At 36.0% G+C, this 25,891-nt stretch overlaps 1 protein-coding gene across 2 annotated transcripts in view; it reads right to left on the minus strand.

The window, feature by feature from the left end:
* Positions 1-19,054: 19,054 nt before the first annotated feature.
* Positions 19,055-25,891, minus strand: part of hectd2 (HECT domain containing 2) — a 44,409-nt gene continuing 37,572 nt past the window's right edge. For both annotated transcript variants that reach the window (XM_056469553.1, XM_056469552.1), the window contains exons 19-21: positions 22,303-22,418; positions 22,070-22,213; positions 19,055-21,986 (exon numbers count right to left, since the gene is read on the minus strand). In XM_056469553.1, coding sequence (XP_056325528.1) covers positions 21,866-21,986; positions 22,070-22,213; positions 22,303-22,418 — 381 coding nt within the window. In that variant the 3' untranslated portion in view covers positions 19,055-21,865. The remainder of the gene's footprint in view (positions 21,987-22,069; positions 22,214-22,302; positions 22,419-25,891) is intronic.

Genomic DNA, 25,891 nt, shown 5'->3' on the forward strand with positions numbered 1-25,891 from the left:
CATATAAGTACCTAAAGAAATACAAAAATGTACTCTTTAAAAGGGTACAACACCAGGGACAGCATTAAACCTTTATTCTGAAAGTCTATTTTTATTAGATGAGCGCTCATGAAGAACGGATAGCACTGTTGCATTACAGAAAGAAGGTCGCTGGTTTTAGTCCAGGTGGTCCTGGATGCATTTTTGTGTGGCTCCGGTTTCCCCCAGAGATTTGCGGTATAGGTGAATTGGGTAAAACCATGGAGACAGCATATCTAATGTCTGTACTGAACTACAATATGAAGGAAATGAAAGTCGTGACATGTGGCCAAGTATGGTGTCCCATACTTAGAATTTGTGCTCTGCATTTCACCCATCCAAGTGGACATACACAGCAGTGAATAGTGAACACACACACACATATGCACGCATCAGCACCCAGAAAGCAGCTGGGGGTTCAATACCTTGCTCAAGAGTCTAACATCAATCATGGTACAGTACTGAGGGTGGAAAGAGACTATGTTTCTCTCTAACCATTAGGTCCTTTAACAGCTACTATATGTTAGACCATACTTTCAGGGTCAAATTTTAAGTTAGTTTTTAGTTACTTTGTCTTTAGTTCTTCTTGAGTTGTTTGGTCCACATTGTAATTGTATATCAAATCAGCACCAGTTGGTGTGTGCCACAATTTGAATGGCAACCTTCAAACCCATCCAACTGAATGACACTAAAAAGCAATGCACTAGTTCATTTTAACTGAAACAAACCAACCAAGAATGAAAACATCCCAAAAGAGTACATATTGTAATAATGTCAACATAAAGTTTATGTGTACCTTTTGTTAAAATAATGTTTAGTTGGTTTAAAGAAGTACACTTATTTTAATTTGGAAAGTAGTTAATTGTTCATCATTTAAACTGCAGTGCCTTGTTTGATATTACTTTTCAAATTTACATTAACAATTTAAATATACTAAAGGGTAACTTGATTATGTAGCTATTAACATTTGAATACATGCCAAACAAGTTTCATCAGAAACTACACAAAACATATATGTTAGTGTAATAATACTATGCAGTCATTAACCACATAATCAATTTCGCAATCAATCAAAAATCACATAACATGTACCATTTCAGACGGCTATATATAGTGACATAAAGTTGGGATTAGCCCTATATAAGTAACACAAAATGTGCAATGACTGGGTTTTTAACACGAGGCCCTGCACGTGTTTACATATAGCACCATACCAGACTGGAAAATGTGGGGACTGGCATGTACTAGAGAAAGGGTGTCTAAGTTCACTCTAAACTTAGACTCGGAAAAGTCAGAGTGATCTGGCAACAGTAACATGTCTGACATAATCTACAGCTCTATAGTTTAATCACATGTAAAGGTCAATATTTTAGTACCAGGGGGACACAATTGGCATGTTATTCTTAATTGTGCACTGTACTTGTCCTAGCTCAATATACATTCTGCAGTTTAATTTGACATAGTGCTCATTCATAATGGATAGTTTACCTAGAAATGGCAATTATGCTGTCAGTTACTCACCATCAGAGTTGGGTGTAACACGTTCAACAGTAACGTGTTACTGTATTCTAATTACTTTTTTGAGGAAAGCAGTAATGTAATGAATTAAATTTTAAATTAGTAACTGAGTATAAGGTTCAGCACAGTGGCGCAGTGGGTAGCACAATCGCCTCACAGCAAGAAGGTCACTGGTTCGATCCTCGGCTGGGTCAGTTGGCATTTCTGTGTGGAGTTTGCATGTTCTCCCGGTATTAGCATGGGTTTCCTCCAGGTTTCCCCCACAAATCCAAAAAAAAAAAACGTGGTATAGGTGAATTGGGTTAACTAAATTAACTCATTGTGTAAATGAGTGTGTATAGATGTTTCCCAGTTATGGGTTGTGGCTGCAAGGGCATCTGCTGCGTAAAACATATGCTGAATAAGTTGGTGGTTCATTCCGCTGTGGTGACCCCAGATTAATAAAGGGACTAAGTCGAAAAGAAAATTAATGAATTTGAGTATTAGTAGACTGTAGATTAGTAGACTGATACTGCTGCTAAACAGACTATAAGAAACTTTGTAGGTACATAACAACTTACACTAACCCCAACCCTAACCAACCCTAACAGTCTACTTATAATCTAATGAGAATTAGTTGGCAGGTAGATGGCATGTAACTTAAATTCAACAAACGCACCATCAAAATAAAGTGTGACCATTAGTTGATATACAGTTGGTGTGAAATGTGTGACATGGTGTGACATGGGTGTGAAATTTATTCCAGAGTTTTAATTTCTGGTAAACTCTCACACTTCAGGGTCAAATGTCCAGAAATGACTTCTAGAGGAGTACTCTGACTGTGCTAGAGTCACTAATATGTCAAAATAACTTTCATAACTGCAGGAGAAATTACCTTTAAAGCCACCCTTGAGCAAAGAGGTACAGTAAAGCCTCAATAAACAGGTGAACCAGGCAAGACTTTTCTATTTAAATAAATGATGGATTTGGAAAAAAAACATCTAAGCTTTAAAATACTTAGGAATGGCACTCTTTTCACATAATGTGGAGACAATTATCTCTGTGGTTACGGAGATATTTCTGTCTTCATTTATCTACCCTCATGTTGCTCCAAACCTGTTTGACTTACTTTCAGTTTGCTAGGTCACTTTCTTTTTCTTTTTGGAAAAAATAAACAAAATGAAAATAAAAAGCGAATGATTTTTACACCTATCTTACAAAATATTTCTTGATTTTATCTTAAATCCATTCATAAATAGTATAAAGTTTCATCACAGATTTTTTTTCCTGTAAATATATATCTAAAGGAGCTGTTGACATGATATTGTAATTAATGCTTTGTATAAAAGCCATGATATATAAAATATCTTGATAATGACAGCTTCAAGACCTCTTGTATGGAGAATATAGTAGCATGCATTACTCAGATGTGATTTTTCCTCCACAGACTCTAAAAATCTTGAAAGTTCTGAGAAACTCACCTATGAACTTTTATTTTTAGTTTTTTTTTCTACTGGATTCAAGTCAAGTGATCGGCTGGGCTATTCATGCAGATTTATATCCTTTTCTGAAACCAGTTAAGAATCTCCTTGGCTGTTTTGGGATCATTGTGTTGCTGAAATGTCCATCTTGTTTTTATCTTTGTCATCTGGCAATATAGGTGTTGGGACTGAGGGATGTAATACATCTAATGTGTCTCACTGGCACATCTGTGACCAAGACAGTAAGTCTTTGTGATATATCAAGAGCCACAGTATCCAGGGTAATGTCAGAATACCACCAAGAGGGAAGAACCACATCCAACAGGTGTAACAGTGGAAGCAAAAAAAAGTCCTAACCGGATTGTATCCACACCTGCCCAGCTCATTGGAGAATAAAATGTGCACCTCAACTTGTGGAAAGCATCACATCAGGGTCAATATACATGGTTGGGCTGCTATAGCCAAACCTTTGGTCCCTTTACCAATGCCAAACGTTGGTTTCAATGGTGCCAGCAGCAAAAATCTTGGGCTGTGGACAATGTAAAACATGTATTGTTCTTTAATGAGTCCACCTTCACTGTGTTTTCCACATCCAGGATAATCATGGGGATGCACCCAATGGTTCAAACACTGTTTCCTAAGGGCAGTGTCATGTATCAGGATGATAATGAACCAATACACACAGCAAGACTCTTGACAGGGGTGCATTTCCGAAAACCGAAATCTGAAAGTTTTTCCATTACAAACATGGTTCATTGATTTGGTGTTTCCCAAATCCATCATTGCAACGAACATTCACAAACTGCGTTGCAATCTTGTACATTTGCAACTACACCTCTAGAGGTGTAGTTATGCCCGATTCACACGGGGTTTCAGCATCAACACTTGACAGAAGGCGTGTCTGAAGTTGGGGCTAACGCGATCATCATAGCAGTGTCAGCCAATGAAATTAGTTCGCAATCGGCTACTATTTGAGCTGGTGTATTTGCATAAAGCGATCTGATTGACTGACGCGTCCATTGGCGCTTAAAAGGTTGAGAAATTCCAAACTTCTGCAGGGAGCAATGCCACTAAAAGCCTCATTCACACTACAAGCGACTCGCAACGGCAAAGCAACAAGTGACCTTTCATTTAAACGGAGAGCGAGTGAGTTCCGGCGACCTCCGTCTACATTGGCGACCGTTGGCGACCAGGTGGGCATGTGGAGTGACGCAACAAAGTTGAGAATCCTTCAACTTTATGCAAATGAAGAGCAACTTTCTTAAGTGACAGCCAATAGGAGCACCAATACAGCTCACTTGATCCTCTGTCAGCTCGCTCAGTGGCCAGTTGTATTCGTGCTGTATAGACCTACACAGACCTGCGTTTGAAGCAGGTCGCCACCCAGAGTGACAGGCAGCTAAAAAGTCGCTGCCAGTCTGAATGAGGCAGAAGCGGCACGATGGAACCACAGGGCAGTTTGGCAACACCTGACATCACCTATTCAAACTGAATGGGAAGCTTTCACGCTGACACCTCGTATAAATAGGCCATTAGAATCATAGTTCATGGCTGTGTTCTGTTCCCTATTTCCCTATAAGCACTATTCATTTAGAATGAATTTCTAATGAACATTTAAACTCAGAATGATAAAAAAAACATTAAAGCCACCTCTCTTACGTGTAATTTGCTTTCAAGGTATTTTTTACAATTCAGTTTGAGTGATCTTCACATTGACAATTGTGCGCCCTTCATTTATGCTATTTTGAACACAGCCGTGGCTCATGACGAAAGCTATAGGTGACCTATGGAAAGTGGAATCTAAATTACCTCTCTAAAATTCTTCAAACAAAAATATGACACAAAAAAACAAAAACAATATATATATATATATATATATATATATATATATATATATATATATATATATATATATATATATATTAACAATATATATAATATAACATATATTAACTACTAAATCTAATATTGAATTTTTTTTTTATTGCGTTTGCATGTAAAACAATAATTTGCACAAAAAAGTTATGGGGATTTTTACTAAAGAAGTTGTTACTTCACCCCATTTAGAACACCATTATAGACGTTTTACGTTATAACTAACGTGGTTCAAATGATGGATCTGCAACAGAGCAACTACGGTTTTGGGGACACACTCATCAATCCATCGTTCTTTTCCCAAACGATGCATCGTACCATGAGAGTTCAGCCATGAGTTATGTTGTTGTTTAGGAAACACCCTAGGCCACTGTGCAGGACTTGTATCTGCCATTCCCAAGACCAATTGATGTTGTATTGGCTGTAAAAGGCGGCGCTACATAATACCAATGAATTATGGTGCTCTAAAACCAGGACTTTCTGTTTCATTGTCCAACCACTGTATATATATATATATATATATATATATATATATATATATATATATATATATATATATATATATATATATATATATATATATATATATATATTATTAATCCTACATCAGCATAGATTTTGTGGGAAAGTGCTATATACTAATGTAATTCACCATTGCGTTTTTTGTTACATCAGTAAACAGAATTTAAAAAGTATAGTCTCTCTAATTACACATTTCTACTCTGAAAAAGCTGACCATGTTTTTTTAATGTATAATCATGTGACTCAGAGAAGCTAAGAAAGGTATTAAAACGTTTTTGTCTCTCTTCCAGATGTAATTTCTATTCATTCATTCATTCATTCATTTTCTTTTCGGCTTAGTTCCTTTATTAATCTGGGGTCGCCACAGCGGAATGAACTGCCAACTTATCCAGCATATGTTTTACGCAGCAGATGCCCTTGCAGCTGCAACCCATCTCTGGGAAACATCCATTCACACACATACACTACGCAAAATTTTGCCTACCCAATTTACCTGTACCGCATGTCATTAGACTTGTGGGGGAAACCAGAGCACCCAGAGGAAACCCACAGGGAGAACATGCAAACGCCAAACGCTCAAACCAGCGACCTTCTTGCTGTGAGGCGAACGTGCTACCCACTGCGTCACCATGCAGCCCCATGTAATTTCTATAAATCTTGAAATTGTGCACAGTTAAACAGTTTTAAATTGCTTTACAACCCCCATTAAATAATCACTTTAGTTGAAAGCACCAATCAAGGTCAGAACTCAAAATCAGAGAATATCATTGATTGTAGCAAGCAGCAAGATTACAACTACATTTTCTTGATGTTACAGACATCAAAAATTACTAATTAAATTAATTCGAAGCACAGCTGCAAACACAGGACATCAATAGTTTCATACTGTGCTTTGCTGATCTTATCCCACTCTTCTTCCAGTCTTTTTCATGGTTCGGTGACTGTGGTGGTTTTCTTAGCCTACTTACCTTTGTCACCAATAATTTAAAATATATATTTTAATCAAGTTTATTAATTAATAAATAATTAATTCCTTACATTTATATAGGACTTTTCTAGACACTCGCTTTACACACTGGGGGGAAATCTCCTCATCCACCACCAGGGATATGGGGATGGTTACGAGGCTATGATGAACAGAGGCCTGTGGGCAAATTTGGTTAAACCCCTACTCTTTTTCGAAGGACATCCTGGGATTTTTTTACGACCACAAAGAGTCAGGACCTCAGTTTGACGTTTTATCTGAAAGACTGCGCTCATTGAGCAGTATATAGAGTCCCCCTCACTATACTTAGGGGTTAGGACCCACACAGACTGCAGGTTGATCAGCCCCTGCTGGTCTCACTAACACCCCTTCCGACAGCAATCTAGGTTTCCCATGTGGTCTCCCATCCAGGTACTGACCAGGCGCAGCCCTGTTTAGACCATGCGGAGAGCTGCCAGCTAGATCAAGTTTAGTTCAGGACTCTGAGCTGGCCATTTCATTATTTCTGTTTCCATCTTCAAATATCAGTTTACTCTTTTTCTGTGTGACATTGTACTGCATGTAAATTATTGGCTAATTGGGTGATAAAAAAGTCAAATAAAACAACGCTGAGACTTATTTTACATCTTGTAAAAAGGGACATAATAGGTCCCATTTAATAGAAACGAGCGATTAGTGACATTGAAAAGATGCAAAATATTAAACATCATGACATGTTTGTATTTAGTATCAATTGCTCAATGTATAGAAAAAGAGCAGCTTGAACATTCCTAAAAATATCTTCATGTTGAAACAGGATTCAAGTAAACAGGACTGAAACAGCAGAAGGATGATGACAGAATTGACAGTTTTTGGTGAACTATCCCTTTAGGGTTTGTATCTCACAGTATTCTAAATCTGTGCTGAACCAGTCTGTCTCTTTCTTTGCAAATGTGTGTGTCACAGACAGAACCAGGCCACACAGCACTGCATTTTGGGATGTCTAACAAGCCCTCTTGTCCTGCAGCCAGAGTTTTTACTGCACCACAGCAGTGCTGGATATTTAAAGCAGACATGTCAGCAATACTTCATTGCATTGAGAGGAAGCCGTGAATAAACCACAGGCATACCTTCAAATAAAATGGAAGTTAAGGCTGATGAAAACTGATTATAGACAAAAGATGAAGCTGTCAGAGGATCAGGGGTTTGATCAATGCTCTGTTGTCATGGAAAATCAATCTTTGCATTTAAGCTGCGCCATGTAAGAGAGATTACACTGTCCATTCAGGGTCAAACAAATACACATTTTAGGTGGTCTGACGTATAGTGTTACATTGCAACTATATACATCTGCAGGCTGTCTTTAACCATATGTACTAAAAAGATAAAAATAAACTAGAACAGTAAAGTTCATAGACAAACGTTATGAGAAAGCTTCATCTGAAAGTTTGAAGTAGTTTAAAAGTTTAAACAATTGAAGTAGTTTTTAAGAAGTTTGAAAGTTATAACTATATGTTAACACGTTTCTAGTATGGATTGGTATGTTTCTTGCTAGGCTGTTAATACGGGGTTTTGAGTGGTTGCTAAAGTGTTGCTAAGTGGTTGCTAAGGTGTTCTGAATGGTTGCTAGGGTGTTCTGAGTGGTTGCTTAGGTGTTGCTAAGCGGTTGCTAGGGTGTTCTGAGTGGTTGCTTAGGTGTTGCCAAGTGGTTGCTTTGGTGTTCTGAGTGGTTGCAAGGCGGCTGCTAAGGCGTTGCTATGGTGTTTTGACTGGTTGTGAAGGCATTGCTAGGCGGTCGCAAATTGTTGCTATGTGGTTGCTAGCGTGTTTTGAGAAGTTGCTATGGCGTTGCTAGGATGTTTTATGTAGTTGCTAAGATGTTGCTAGGTGGTTGATAGGCTGTTCTGGGTGGTTGCTAAAGCGCTGCTAGGCGGTTGCTAAGGTCTTCTAGATTGTTGCCAAGGTGTTGCTAGACGGTTGCTAGGGGTATTCAGAGTGGTTGCTAGGCAGTTGTTACAGCGTTGCTAGGTGTTTGGTAGGTCATTTCCATGGTGTAGCTCGGTGGTTGCTAGGGTGTTCTAATTAGCTACTAGGTGGTTGCTAAGGCATTGCAGGTGGTTACTAAGGTGTTGCTAGGCAGTTGCTAAGGTGTTGCTAGGCAGTTGCTAAGGTGTTGCTAGATGGTTGCTATGGTGTACTGATTGGTTGCAAAGGCATTGCTAGGTGGTTGCTAAGGTGTTGCTAGGAGGTTGCTAAGGGGTTCTAAGTAGTTGGTAAGGAGTTGCTAACATAAATTAGCATGCTTCTAGTATGAATTAGCGTGTTGCTAGCATGTTTCTTGCATAAATAAGCATGCTATTAGCATGGTTCTAGTATGAATTAGAGGGTGACGCTGTGGCGCAGTAGGAAGTACTGTTGCGTCACAGCAAGAAGGTCGCTGGTTCGAGGCTCGGCTGGGTCAGTTGGCATTTCTGTGTGGAGTTTGCATGTTCTCCCTGCATGGTTTTCCTCCGGGTGCTCCGGTTTCCCCCACAAGTCCAAAGACATGAGGTATAGGTGAATTGGGTAAGCTAAATTGTCCATAGTGTGAATGAGTGTTTATGGGTGTTTCTCAGTGATGGGTTGTGGCTGGAAGGGCATCCGCTGTGTAAAACATGTGCTGGATAAGTTGGGGTTCTGCTGTGGCGACCCCAGATTGATGAAGGGACTAAGCCGAAAAGAAAATGAATGAATGAATAGTATAAATTATGTTGCTAGCATGATTCTGGTATAAACTAGCATGTTGTTAGCATGAATTAGCATGTTGCTAGTATGTTTACAGTATGAATTAGCATGTTGCTAGTATGGATTGGTATGTTTTTAGTATGTTTCTAGCATGGATTAGTATATTGTTAGTGGATTGATATAATGTTGTTAGAATGTTTTTAGTATGGATCGGTATGTCTTTAGCATGTCCAATGTAAAGTCAATGACAGTTTTTTTACAATGGAAGTAAATGGGACAATTGCTAGGCTGCCATAAGTGGTTGCTAGAGTGTGACTAGTGAATTGAAACGTGATCAGTGTTTGGCAGATTGGTAGTCTGAGTTAAAAGACCCCAACTTTAAGTCTGTATGACTTAAAAGTCTGGCACAAAGTTATGAGGTCAAAGAGTTTGGTCCAATGTTAAGTCAATTGAACTTTTCGGAATTTTCCAGATCAGTTTTGGGAAAACCGTAAGTCAGATCAGTTGGAAAAGATATAGCAACTTAATTCAGTATAGTTTGGAGGTTTGGAGTTAGTTTGGTGGTTGTAGTATGAACGGTCTAGGAGGAGATGCGTTCTTAAAATAGTCTAAGAAAAAAAAGAAGACGAAAGAATAATAAGTTTATTGTACTATAACAGTATGTTGGCTTTCTCAAACCACAATAATAAATGCACATTTAAATGAGGTTAACTGTAGAGTTCTTATTATCACCAAATCAATATGATTTATTTCTAATGCTGAATCATCCCCTTGCTTCTGAAATAAAATCTCTCTAAAAATGCTTTATTCACTTTCCATTTTAATCTCTGGCTTGGGTCTATTGACCCTGGTGTTAGTTTGGCTATTGCATTATGTAATGAGATTGCAGCCTTGAGCACACATGGGAAATAGTGGCCATTTCCTTCATGTTTTGTGTTTGTTTGCTATGGTCTGCTGTAACCCAGGGCTATATCACTTTACTGCACGTTCCTTTGTGCTCTCCTACCAAGCAAACATCATGCTAGCATATTACAAAAAGAACAACCCATGAAAAAATACAGATATACTCCATATGTGGAACATTATAAGATATAATAATGTTACACTCTGGGTATATTACTGGGCTGTCATAACCCAACATTGGGTCAAATATGAACAGTCATTCATTCAATCATTTTCTTTTCGGCTTAGTTTCTTTGTTAATCTGGGGTCGCCACAGCAGAGTGAACCGCCAACTTATCCAGCATATGTTTTATGCAGCGAATGCCCTTCCAGCTGCAATCCATCACTGGGAAACATCCATACACACTCTTTCACACACACACTACGGGCAGTTTTAGCTTACCCAATTCACCTATAACAAATATCTTTGGACTTGGGGAAACCGAAGCACCCGGAGAAAACCCACGCCAACACAGGGAGAACATTCAAACTCCAAACAGAAATACCAACTGACCCAGCTGAGGCTCGAACCAGCGACATTCTTGCTGTGAGGCGACAGCACTACCTACTGCGCCACCGCGTCACCTTAATATGAACATTAGGTTTAAATTTTTTTCAATTCAATTTAAACGGAACTTTTTTTACCTGGAATTTTTAGTGAACACAAAATATCCATATATGAACAATTTTCTGTATTTTGTGATTTGGGTTTTTTAACAATATATTTATGCTTTTTAAAAATTGCATTCTGAGATGTTAATCTGACCGGCTGGGTCAGTTTGCGTTTCTGTGTGAAGTTTGCCTGTTCTCCCTGCGTTTGCGTGGGTTTCCTCCGGGTGCTCCGGTTTCCCCCACAGTCCAAAGACATGCGGTACAGGTGAATTGGGTAGGCTAAATTGTCCATAGTGTATGAGTGAGAGAGTATGGATGTTTCCCAGAGATGGGTTGTAGCTGGAAAGGCATCCGCTGCGAAAAACATGTGCTGGATAAGTTGGTGGTTCATTCCGCTGTGGCGACCCCAGATTAATAAAGGGACTGAGACGAAAAGAAAATGAATAAATCAAACTACTAAAACCTTACTAATAGTCACTTTGATAACATGCACAATTAAAATTTGATCATCAAAAGTCAACAGAGCAGAGATCAACATCCCATAATGCAATTCATAACAGTAAACAGAACAAAACACCTGTAAATGACAACCTGTTAATTAACTCAGATTTGTTTTACTATGTAGTAACAAGAAAATGACAGTAATGAATTATAAATAAATGACAAATCAAGTTGATGCCTTGCTAACTTAAGTTGTTTAACCAGCCTGGTTTAAGCTAGAAATAGCTGGTTTTGAATGGGCTCCCAGCCTTGCTAGACTGGTCAAGCTGGTTTTAGCTGGTCATTTCCCAGCCTGGAGTGGGTTTTCCAAACAATACTCCAAAACATAACTGTTGAACTATCAAATGACCATGCATCTTTTGGGTAAGAGCAATGGAGTGAGGAGTGTTTCCCAAAACCCTAGTTTCTCTGTCGCAGGTTAATCATGAACCGGTGTGAATCTGAACCAGCTTAGTTATAGCGTAAAACGTCCACAATGATGCTCTAAACAGGGTGGAGGAACAACTTCTTTAGAGAAAACTTTTTAATGCAAATTATTTTGTTTTACACTCACATTCATTAAAAAAATCCAATATTAGTTTTGGTAAAAACATGTACTCGTTTTTCATATTAATTGAAGTATATGTAAACGACACATATAGAACATATAAATGTTTCCTTGACAAATAATATTGAGAATATTCCATGTAAAATCACTAAGCTAACACATATTCTACGTACAGTAGGCTATTTATTAAGAAATAAAAAAAATCCTACTATAATTATTATTATTATTATTATTATTATTATTATTATTATTATTATTATTATTATTATTATTATTATTAAGTAGGATATTATTTATTTATTTATTTATTTATTTATTTATTTATTTATTTATTTATTTATTTATTTTTAAAGTCTACTTTTACAATTCGACAGATTCAAACCTCTGCAGAAATGTTCTAATCAACAGGCCTATGCCATATGCAGATATATTTCTTAATAAATAACCTACTAAAAATTTAAACTATAAACCTATGTTATATATTTTTTTTTCACAAGCTTTAAAGACTTAACATAAATTCACTTTTAAATAATAAGTCACCTATAGCTTTCGTCATGAGCCATGGCTTTGTTCAAGTGCACTACAAAAGGAAAACAACTGTCAATACGAAGATCGCTAAAACTGTAAAAATATTTTGAAAGCAAATTACACCCAAGAGAAATGACTTTAATGTTTTTTTTAAATCATTCCAAATTTAAAGTTCTAAAATGTTCTAAATTAATAGGGCATAGGGGGATAACTAGGAATAGAGCACAACCATAAACTGCTTCTCTAAAGGTGTAGTTGCAAGCATACAAGTTTGCGACAGTTTGCAAATGTTCATAGGAACGATGGATTTGGGAAACGGCAAATCAATGAACTATGTTTGTGACGATGAAAATTGTGACCTTAGTTGGCTAATGATGGATTTTCGGAAATGCACCCCTGACCAGCTAAGCCCAGGCTGCAAATGGCTGAAACTTGCCTGACAATGGCCTTCTGAAAAACCTTCTAAAACCAGGCTGGTTGCCCAGCTAAAACCAGCCAACTAACTAGCTAACTTAGGCTGGTTTAAGCTTTTTTTTTTTACCATTCATAATATACACAAAGAAATGCTTAAATTTAACACTTTCTGACAATGCTATAAAACAGGACAGATAAATGAATCACTATTGTGTGCAGGCATAATACATACATGATTTTCATTAAGGGCCATTCTGATTGATACCTGTCAGTGTGCCTTTTATAATTTCCCAACACAGCCAAGGCACACCAAAGGCACCTGTTAATGAAACTTGTCACCAACCCAAGGCCTCTGCTCTAGACTGACCGCTTATACCTTCACCCTGGAGAGCAGCCAGGCCCTCACCGATATCAGCCGGTCTTTCGCAAATGTCTGGAATGTTGACAAGTTATATTATTACCCATCTAGTTTCCCAATACGACAACCTGAGCCATTTGTGACCTTGGAACATACTCGATCTGAAATTTCAGTGTTTGTTTCACCTGCTTTTACCTCTCAGGTGAGGACAGCTGGAGTCCTGTGATGCGCACGACGTGTCATACAGCCTTGGTTGAATCACATTGTACTCTCTCTCTTTAAATGAATACCAAAAGGTCATTGTTTTGAATAGCAATGCCCTTAAGCGCAGGCTGGAGCAGCTGCAGATTATGCACTGATCTCACCAGGGGTTATACAGCAATAAGCTTAGACTAGATGAGGTATAAAAAAGAGAAACCTTTTGTTATTCTGTGTATATATTTAGCCTTTTCATGATTCATGATGATATTACACATAGTAGAAAGTTATTAGACATTACACGACCTGTCAAACACCAGTTGAATTTTGTCAAATATATTAAACCTGAGGAAGCACGGGGCACAAAGTAACGCGGGGTAAAATGTAACATGGAGGTTAAAGGTATTTGCTCAGGGTTAACCATGACATGCTTTTGAGGCCAATTATTGAAAAAGTTCTGCGAAATTTGGAAGAGAAACACAGGAGAAACCATTTTAGCAGCATAAATATATTTTTTATTATCGTGGATATTTTTTTATTTTTAAAAAATCTGTGAAAGTATGGAAGTAAAACCTTATATTGTTGTGATTACGTCTGCTAGGCTAAAAGATGAAAGCATTTTGAAAGATGTAAAAAACACACAGTGACTGCTAATTTTGAGGAAAACATGACACAGTGGGGTTAGTTATAACAGGGTGTTACAAATAAGCCACACACTTTTGTACACCAATTAACAAAATATTTTTTGAATTTTGAGTGTATGTTGAGAACTTTTTATATAAAAATGTTTTTTAATAGAAAATATATATTGTTTTAAAGAAAAAAATACTTTTATTGCTAAAAATGCAAATAAATGCATTGTATAATGATAGATAATAATGCAAATAAATTCAAATGTGTTCGTCCAATAGATAAATAAATAAATAAATAAATAAATAAATAAATAAATAAATAAATAAATAAACATACTGTGGGCCACATAAATTGGGACAAGTACTGAGGAAATATAGCAACTATTTAAAGTAAACTGGATTTAAATGAACTGGGTGTGAAATCTGCCTTTTTAAGCATGTTTTACAACTAACTCTCTGACTGTTACAAATTGTCCCGCAGGTGGGGTAAACAGTAACATTTTTACTCTTGGCACTTTTGGCAAAACTGCACAGAAGGTCCGGCAGTCATACAACCAGTGTTAATTTGTAGAAGAGGCTTGTGTGTTGTTGGTAAAAAAAATATGGTTTGTCTAACCCCATTACTTTGTTCATTATTTGGCCAAATCTAAAAAGTGTAACTTTGTACCACGTTCTCCCCTATCCAATAAAACCAGGCAAAGAGTCTGTTGATTGGTGTCAGTCAGTATGATATATCTTTAAACCTTCTACAGTGAAACCAAACAGCTCCATGCATAATAATACAATTTTAATAAATTAACAATAAAAGTCAATGAGGATCAAAAAATAAATAAAATTGGTTTCCCTTATTCTTCAAAACACCTCTTTAAAGCAACTTGTAATTGCTTTTAATGAATTATCTTTTTAATAATGTTTTAAATATGTGCATCAATATGTTTTTTAATTTTTTTACATATTTTAAATATTCAATTTACTTTAGTACACTGTAAAAAATATCTGTAAATTAGCAGTTTTTTCCGTATTTTGTGATTTATGTTTTTTCCTACATATTCAGGCCTTTGAATCACATTATGGAATTTTGATCTTTCTTCCAACAACTTTTTAATCTTGAAAAGTTAGAAAAAATGACTTTTATAGTCATTTTTATTAGTTTGAAGTGATATATTGTCTGGGTTGGTGTTGTATATTATGCTGCAAAAACCTGGAAATAAACAGCCAATAAATTTTCTTAACAAACTTATTTCTCTATACAGTATATTTTCCTAAACAATATCTTGTCTCAAACGACTAAAATGTCAATAAATGTCACTGTTAAACTTTAGTTGAATTTTCAACATCAAAAGTCGACAGAGCAGAGATCACCATCCCATAATGCAATTCACAACCTTAAACAAATGTAAAACACAAAATACTGTTAATTAACAGATATTTATTACAGAGTTTGTGTTCTTTTATACTATACAGTCTGCCAAAAGAGCTTGGTTAAATACTCTGAATTTATGGCAAAGAAAACCCAGAAGACCATTGATTAAGAATCTTTCAGTAATACTGCCTTTTTCATTTGTTTGTTTGAAAGATGTTAATACTTTTTTTCAGATGACTATCAAATGTGACAGTAAAAACATATGTTTGGAATATTAAAATGATTTATGAAGGACTATGTAACGTACTGTAAATCTAGAGTAATGACGGCTGAAAATTCAGCTTTGCCCTCAGGAAAAAAGTGATTAATGATTGATAGGTATGATTACAAATTCAATATAAAATATTTATTTTTAAAATTGTGGTAATATTTCAGAATAATCAAATTTATTGTGAAATATTACTACAATTTATTATACAGTTGAAGTCAGAATTATTAGCCCCCCTTTTTCTTTTAATTTTTTTTTCCCAAATGATGTTTAACAGAGCAAGGAAATGTTCAGTTATTTCAGCTAAAATTAAAGCAGTTTTAAATTTTTTTAAATAACATTTTAAGGTCAAAATTATAAGCCCCTTTAAGGTATACATATTTTTTGATAGTTTACAGAACAAAAAATCATTATACAATATTAATTGATTAACATGAATTAATTAACTGTAAAGGCCTAATTACCCTAACCTGCCTAGTTAACTTAAAAAACCTAGTTAAGCCTTTAAATGTCACTTTAAGCTGTATAGAAGTATCTAGAAGAAATCTAGTAAAATATTATTTACTGTCATCATGGCAAAGATAAAATAAATCAGTTATTAGAAATGAGTTATTAAAACTATTATGTTAAGAAATGTGTTGAAAAAAATCTTCTCTCCATTAAGCAGTAAATGGGGAGAAAAAAATCAGGGGGCCAATAATTCTGACTTCAACTGTTAAGTGTTTTAAATTTACATTATAATTTACAATGACTGTTTTTAGATTTAAAACCACATATCCAGTGCCCAGCAGAAATGAATACAGCCTCACAGATTTCATTTGAATGTACACTACCGGTCAAACGTTTGGGGTCAGTTATTTTTTTTCATGTTTTTTTTTTTAAGAAAATTATTCTGTTCATCCAGGTGGCATTTATTAAATGTAAAAAAATGTTAAATTGATAAATATTTATCAAAAAATTTTATAAAATTAATAAAAGCTTTCTTATTGTTTGTAGTTTCAAATGGATTTATTACTACTGTCATTATTGCTGTTATTACTATTACCATTAATAATAACGTTAATAATAATAATAATTAATATTAGAGTAATTTCTGAAGGATCATGTGACTCTAAAGACTGGGGTAATGAAGCTGAACATTCATCTGTAAAATCACTGAAATAAATTATTAAATTAAATGATTAACTACTTTTGAACCGTTATTTTATTGTGCAATAACATTTCACAATTTTACAATTGGTACTGTATTTAAAATGAAATAAATGTGAGCAGGATAAGCTTATTTTAAAACGTTTAAAAATCTTACTGACTCCAAAATTTTCTCCGTTAGTGTATATGTTCTTTAGGATGCTAAACAAGTAATATATTTGTGAATATTATATAGGACACTTCTTTTGAAATCATTTAATAATCTTAACCAACCTCAAAGTTTTGATTGTATAAAATGTATCCTGCCTAACTCTTCTTTTCACATTCAGATTCTTTTAAGTAAAACTTTAAAGTATTGCTTCAGGATCATAATCTAGTCAGGCGGTGACAAAAATCGCATGTTTTTTTAAGACCTCAAACAAACCTTCTTCATAAAACCAAAGTTGCAACAACATCGTCATCACAATAAAAAAAGGCAAAACATTTATTTTCTGTATAACTTTATTCATTAAAAATGAATGAGCAAAGTTGAAATAAATATAAGGTAAATACATTTGTATTCAGTCACTGGAGAACATAAACCATAGCATGAACACTGATGTGATTTAGATTAACAGATGATATAAATACAAATAAAACCACTGTATGAAAATCTCATGACGTGAGCAAAGCCAGAATAACAAAGAGGACTGAAAATCACCAGACCTGTTAAAGGTCATCAACTAGAATACTGCGGTAGCACTGTGGTCCTAAATGAATCATGAAACAGAAAGCTCAAGCATTAGTTGCAAAATAAATTACGTTTTCATTGGGACAAATACTGCTGTCAACCAGTCTATCTGAAGAAAACAACCAGAATCATCATCGACAAAAGCAAAATAAAAAAAATTAAATGTTCATCCATTTTATGGCCAGTCAGCAAACATGAGAAAAATCTGACATGAACACACACACACGCACACGCACATAAAAATCAAGTCACATTACTGATATTCCTTTCATTTCAGGTTAAGAAAGGGTTGTCAACAACTACTAAACTACATTTAACAAAATCGCAACGTTTGAGCTCAGACACAAACCCTCATTTAAAGTCAAGCTAAATTTGAAAAGCATCATAATTCCAAAGGGAATGTTGAGTTATGTTTCACACAGAAGCTTGTATAAACCACGGGCTCCTGTAACCCTGGTGACAGAGCGCTGTCTCTTTAAGAATGCTGGGTAAGTTTGACAGCCTGTTTGCCAGGCTATTTTAGCTGAGACCAAGCCCCTTATTGACCTACTTTCAGCTAGGACATTAGACCAGACCCATGCTGAAGAAAAAGTCTGAAACATTTGAATTTAACAATGCCGAACACACACATGCTTTCTGAACACACACACACATGTACTCTATATTATACATCAAATTCATGTATTCTAATACCACATAAAATGTTTGGTCATTCCCTCAAGCAGTCGGTAATGATGAGTCCACATTACATAACGACTAAAGACAGACAGATTAACTGGGTTCCTCAAAGAACCCTGGTTTACAACATAATAATACCACACTTTACACACAATCAACAATACATCACACTGCTGAAACTTTACACCTAGAGCTTACATGATCACTGCTGTGCGTTATTTTCATGCTTTCCTGATGTGGCTCTCAGGGTTGAGCAAAACTCACAATTAGAGAAGTGCAATGAATGTGAACTAAGTTAAAAGCACGGACAAGAAGCTGAACCGGAATGTTAATGGACACGACGGAAAAAGGAATGCACTGACTTTATCTTTGTTCCTTGTCTATGAAAATATTTAAAGGAATTGTTCACCCAAAAATGGAAATTATGTCATCATTTACTCCCCCTTGTTTAAAACCTATATGAGTTTCTTTCATTTTTTGAACACAAAAGAAGATATTTTGAAAAATGCTGGCTGCATTGACTTTTTTATTAATCTGAAAGTCAATGGGTCCCAGCAACCAGCATTCTTCGAAATATCATCTTTTGAGTTATAAATTGGTAATTGGTAATAAATTGGTAATAAATTCCTGAAGGTGTAATCCACACGAGGGTGAACAAATAATCAGGTAATTTTCATGTCTGTGTATGCTTTTAAATAAAAACATACATACATATATATATATATATATATATATATATATATATATATATATATATATATATATATATATATATATATATATATATATAGTATCATGCAACCCAGGCTCATTCTGAAAGAGTATCTCTATATACATTTCTAGAGAGCACCAAATATGTCCCGGGAGTTTTTGTTTTTGCGAATCCACCAGAGGCCGCTCAGTACGCTTTTTCAGATCCCAAATTTCTGTCGCGAGAGCCATTCGCGTGTGCTCTTCTTGCATAAATCCACCAGAGGCTGCTGACGATTAACAGTTTGACTGACTGACCCACCCTCCTCCTTCCCTAAACCCAACCAATAGTGTTTTCAAAAGAACCAATTGACCTGCCCACCAACTTCCCTAAACTCAACCGACAAATTTAAAAAGCAATGCAGAAAAAGAAAAGCCCACACCCGATTTTCATCAGGTTTTTATATTTTACCACATTCTCACTTTGTTATTTACTTGTCTATTTTATTTTTTGGATCAAGTCCACTGATGTACATGGCGAGCTAACTGGACAAACTGATCACAGCCGGAAAGCTATCCATACGGAGGAAATCGGTCAGCTGGTAAGTGCAAAAAGGAACGCTGTCATATCGCCCTGTAGCATTTGTTTTAAAAACAATATGAGGCAATACTGTCACAATCACCAGCGATCTAATCTTAGCAGGTTTCTGGTAAACACACAGATCGCTAACGGACTAGCCATTACATGGACTACAAGTTTCAATCATGCACCGCTCACACGCACCTGTTCCACATTCAGTAGAGTACACACACTCACGGCTGGGAGCCGCTCATGAACTGATAACATAGACTTTATAAACCGCATACACATACACCTCTGGGCAGAGTCTTGTTATACTGTTTGTGAACATTATTACACGGTTTTCTTGCCTTGCTGGTTTTGACCCTCACTTTGTTTTGTTTGTTTTACTGTTTATTCCTGTCTGCTGCCCGCCTTTTGACCAATTGCCTGTTTTATGATCACGACTCTAGATTGCCTGTATACATCCTGTGTTGACCATTGCTTGCCTGACCATTCTGTAGATTAAATCCTGCATTTGGATCCGCACTCCGTTGTCAGCAACCACTTCACATTACACAAACGTACTTCTGGCAACATAATTCGTGATCTCTAGAAAAGTATATAGGGCTACGTTTTCAGAATGAGCCTGTGTTGGCATCATGTGTATGAGTAAATCAAATCATGCACTGTGGCAAAAGTGCTTTGATGTTTATACTGCCCTTAGTGTATATTTCATCTGAAAACTGCAGAAAATTTTATGAACAGGCACTTTTTTGGAGTTGGTAAAACCACATTTTTCCAATAAGCATTGGCAGCAACAAGAAATATAGTATCACCTTAAATATCCATAACATCATTTTTGATTAATTTAGACTATAGATGTTTTAAGTTCTTTCTCAAACTTTTCAATAAAGGTCAACAATCTTTACTAAATTGAAAGGTTTGACATTAGCTATGTTTCCATCCAAAGATGCAAATAAAATGTATGCGCAAAACTGGAATATTGAACATAAGACTTGCGCAGCGTTTCTATCCAATGAGTCATAGAGAAAAAATCATCACCTACTGATTTACTGGTGCCAAATATCAAAAAACTAAAAACAGAATTTACAGCAGTAGAAGAAGCTGAGTGAATCTTTTCTTTATCTATTGAATTACTTGTGCCTCAGAATACAAATGCCGATGCACACAGAACACATGGTGTTGTTTGAAGACATGAGACACTGAACACCACTCTTGATTCTGGAGGTCAGCAATAATATAATAAAATAAATACTGAAATAGTTAAGGTGTTTTAGAATGACCAAAACAACATTTCAGATGTTTTACAATGTGCTCAGCCTGCTGGTGTGTCTATCACGCACATTTTTATCATCATATGATCTCTTTTAACAAAATCACATGAATTTTTTAATGCACATACTAGGGCTGTGTGATTTGGGGAAAATATCTAATTGCGAATTTTTTGACAGATATTTCAATTTGATTTGCAATTAAATTTTTTAGTTAAGCTTCAGCTCAATCACACTCCTCATATAGCCGCCTGTGGTGCTATTTTAGGTGCTGGTTGTATTTCCTCATGCTGGCAACAATTCTGTGACAGCTCTTACAAATGACCTTTTTTTGTTCGTTGTCTGTGACTTTGAAACCAAAATATTCCCATATTACCCACATGCTGTTTTTCCTTTGATATTAAGGCCCAATCCAAATTCTATTTTGTAAGCTAAAGGAAATGCGCAAAATGAGGGGTAGGGGTAAGGGTAAGGGCTAAGGGGTAGAATTGGGATTGGGCCTAATTCATCTATTAATGCGTTTGAAGCAGAAGACGTCATCATTCCATTCGTTCGGGCTTTTCTGTTTGTTTGTTTTTTTATTGTGGGAGTTCCGCATAGTTCTGTTGCACTATTCTGATTGGGCAGAACAAAAGTGTGCTCACTCAATTGGCTAGTAAGACTGTCACTCACAGATGACAGTCATGCATTTGCTCTGGGTGGGGGAAATTAAATAATATACATTCATATCGCAGCCTCTTGCGATTAGCTAATTGCAACATTTAAAATTGTCATTGCGATTAAATTTCGATTAATTGCACAGCCCTAGTGCATACTGGAATTTGTTCGGTACAAGTGTTTCAATCGTAGTTTACGCACATATTTTCTTACCGAAAAAAAAGTTTATCCTCCTCAGTTATGTGCATAAGTGTTTTATGTAAATTTTCTAAATTTATGCGCATCATGGCTTTCCATCAACCAATTTTTTATGCGCATATACAAAATGCACATAAAAATAGGTGGATGGAAACATAGCTACTGACAGGTGAAAATCTGATGTACCTGCTTACACTGCAGACATGAGGGCACAATTCACATTGGATGCATTTCCACATATGAACGAGGTTCAAATCTGATCTAAAAATTGGAATCCATGTGTTTTTATCTAGCTTATATGTACTGTATGTGGGCCATATCCGAACTGAAAAAAAAAACTGGAATTGGGTCACTTGAACCATGCAGTGTAAAAATGCAGTGATTCTGAATTGAAAAGACATTGTCAAATATAATTCTGATGCACAACCCTGTTTAAAAAAAGATTATTTTATCTCCATCTGTAACCTACTCTAATCCGAAACCCTCCGCATTTGAAATGGCAATAGTTAACTTTTGCCGCAGTTCTTTCTTGCTCTTGTATGGAGGTAGACAGATCTGGTTGAAGCACGTATGTGACACCGGCAGCCTGCAATGAGAATGATTAAATGAACTTTGGAGAATAAGCATGTATGCTGTTGCTTTAGCATAATTAACCATTGTGATGATTACCAGTCAGTGGAGACATCAATCTTGGAGATCTTGAAGTTGAGGTCAGCCATTCCCCCCACAGGAACGCGGTCACTTCCTGTGGTAAAGTGGAGCAGTTTCTTCTGCAGCTCCAAAGGAAAAGCCAGAACCACGTCCCAGAAAGCTCTGCAAAGGAACAACAAAACTGTCACCTTTGCAGCGATAGGTCAACATACGGAAGTATGATAGTGACTAACTGTAAACAGGACATGTACCGGACGGTGGGGTCAGTCTTGCTGTAGCCCTCATACTGCACCACTCGCTGCAGAGAGCCCATATCCAGATTAGGACTACCACACACCAGGATCTCAACCTCCTCTGGCCTTAAGAGCTACGAACAGAATTGACAGATTTAATGGCATTTAAAGTTCTACCATTTTTGCACTTAGATGCATTAAAAAACATTTCAATAATCTGTAATAAATTATAACAATAATACTAACAATAAAGTAACATGCACACTACGATTCACAAGTTTGCTGTTGTTAAGATTTTATTCATTCATTTTCCTTCAGTTTAGTCACCTATTAGTGAAAAGGAGGGAGGAGTAGGGGTTAAAGGGGGGATTCTTCAAGACGAAGACAACTAAGATAAGAAATTCAGATTATTTATAGCGAGTTAGGAATTATCTGATAGGTGAATCCTGCGTTGCTAATGCAGGACCAGCTGTGGTCAATCATAAGCACGTGATCCTATATTATTAATGAATTATAAACTTCACTTATCTTAAGGGGCAATCGTGTGTGTGTGTGTGTGTGTGTGTGTGTGTGTGTGTGTGTGTGTGTGTGTGTGTGTGTGTACACATTTCTAAACATAATCGTTTTAATAACTCATTTCTAATAACTGATTTATTTTATCTTTGCCATGATGACAGTAAATAATATTTGACTAGATATAGATATTTTTCAAGACACTTCTATACAGATTAAAGTGACATTTAAAGGCGTAATTAGGTTAATTAGGTTAACTAGGCAGGTCAGGGTAAATAGGCAAGTTATTGTATAATGAATGTTTGTTCTGTAGACAATCAAAAAAATATAAAGCTTAAAGGGGCTAATAATTTTGACCTTAAAATGGTTTTTAAAAAAATTTAAAACTGCTTTTATTCTAGCTGAAATAGTTATATATATCTGCTAATACTCCATATTTAACACCTATCTACCGCCACCCACCCATTTTTGTTATTTCTCCCAGGATACTCCCATAATTTGTATGGCCCAATCTAGTTATGAAAGTCACTTTTTTAATAAACGATTGTCAAGTTGCCAGATGTTGTATGAAGCTCATCACCTCACACATTTGACAAAATATTCAAATATTAAAGCATTTTTATCTCAATCTGGAAACATATGTTACAACCCAATTGCACTGTTAATTTTTGCACAAGTGGTAGATGCGGGATTTCAAATGTGATTATATATTATTTGCGGAGACAATTACATAAATAATCAAAAATATATATTTGTTGGCTTTTGGTCCAAATTGATTGAGCATAACTTCTATTCAACCTAATGCTTTCATGCCTTTTTTTTTAAATATTAAATTTACTCAACCTTTCTTCTGTAAATAGTTTTTGTATAAATGGAAGATAACGTAAAGGGATATATTGCTCTGTTATTATCATAAGGAAGTCTCTAATTGTTTTCTTTCCCTGATTTTATTACGAGGGTTGGTTGGTGATTGGATGGATGTCGGCCCAACTCAGTGGCTTTACTTGGACAGAGGAAAGACCTGTTTAAAATTATTTAAAATCACACAACAAAATATTTCAGTGAATGTAAGACTTTTTAAGGCCTAAAATTTACTTTTTGAAATTTAAGATGTTTTAAGACTTTTTTAAGACCCTGCAGACACCATTAAATATTTAATAACCATAAAAAAAGAAAATGTATTATTCTTGAGCATATAAGACATGCAAAAAAAATTACAAAATAACTGAAAGTGTCATTATGATTTGCATATTCATTCATATAAACAACAATATATATATATATATATATATATATATATATATATATATATATATATATATATATATATATATATATATATATATATATATATATATATATAGTAATATTTACTTATTGAATTATCTGCATCAAAGGAAAAATACAGCATTTAAGACTATATATATATATAGTCTTAAATGCTGTATTTTTCCATTGGTGCAGATAATTCATAGCAAAATAAGTAATATTAATGTAAAATGACTTAGTGTGCATGACACTTTCAAAAATCTATCTTATCAAAATACAATTCTTGCCACACCCGGCGTGTACACAGGCTGCTCTGTGCAATGTGTTGAGAAATAGACAGACACTATGAAACACAGAGAGAGAAAGATAAAGATAGATCTTTAAGCTCCTGAATCGGCAGCAACGGCACAAAGTACCGATCCGTCATGTCCCTCCCCCACCACTAACCCTCCCCGCCTCACACTACACCAGGACCCAAGTCAGATATTACTGTTACAGAGGCTCTTACATAAGCAGGCCAGGACACAGTCAGCTGTTGCATAATCACTAAAGAAAAGGAGGGTCTAAAGTTGGTCATGGCCAGCAAAATCAGGCCAGAGGAGGTCTGAAATCATGATTATCTCTTCACATCGTAACAGCGTGTTATTGCTGTTGGTTAACAACTGGACACATGTACAGCTCATCCCACAGCATAATAAAAAAAAAAATACTAATAATAAAAAGTAAAAAAAAAATTACTTTCACAGAAAAAAAATGTTAGGGTAACACACTGACATTAGACTCTTTATTAATCTGGGGTAGCCACAGCGGAATGAACCGCCAACTTATCCAGCATATGATTTACACAGTGGATGCCCTTCCAGCTGCAACCCATCACTGGGAAACATCCATGCACACTCATTCACACACATACACTGCGGACAATTTAGCCTACCCAATTCACCTGTACCACATTTCTTTGGACTGTGGGGAAAACCGGAGCACCCCACGCAAACACGGGAAAAACATGCAAACTCCAAACAGAAACGCCAACTGACCCAGCCGAGGCTTGAACCAGCGACCTTCTTGCTGTGAGGTGACAGCACTACCTACTGCACCACTGTGTTGCCTTATTTCCACACGATAATTTAGTAAATATTTAGTATTAATGCACTTTTTCATTCATTTATTCATTTATTCATTCATTCATTTTATTTTCAGCTTAGTCCCTTTATTCATCAGGGGTCGCCACAGAGGAGTGAACCGTCAACTATCCAGCATATGTTTTACACAGCGGATGCCCTTCCAGCCTCAACCCAACATTGGGAAACACCCCTACACTCTCACATTCACACACACACACACACACTACGGACAATTTAGTTTATTCAATTCATCTATAGCGCATGTCTTTGGACTGTGGGGGAAACTGGAGCACCCGGAGGAAACCTACACAAACACGAGGAGAACATGCAAACTCCACACAGAAATGCCAACTGGCCCAGCCGGGGCTTGAACCAGCGACTTGCTGTGAGGCGATCGTGCTACCCACTGCGCTGCCCCATATTGTTATTATCCAGTTTAATATTTGGAATGTCCACCTTTTGCTGTAATTACAACAGCACATATACAGTATAGGCAGAGTGTCTATATATTTTCAGAGTAAACTCAAACAATTATTTTTTGCTTGTCTAGAAAATGCTTCTTGATTTAGGAATTTTTAAAATATTTTGACTATACAAAAAAGACAAAAAAATCTGAATAAAAATATTCAGACATTTTTGGCAGTGTACAGCATCTCGAAAGAAAAAAAAAGAGCAGAGCAACTGGTGAGTGTGCAGTTCAC

Source organism: Danio aesculapii, chromosome 12, assembly GCF_903798145.1.
Source record: "Danio aesculapii chromosome 12, fDanAes4.1, whole genome shotgun sequence".
Taxonomy (NCBI): Eukaryota; Metazoa; Chordata; class Actinopteri; order Cypriniformes; family Danionidae; genus Danio; species Danio aesculapii.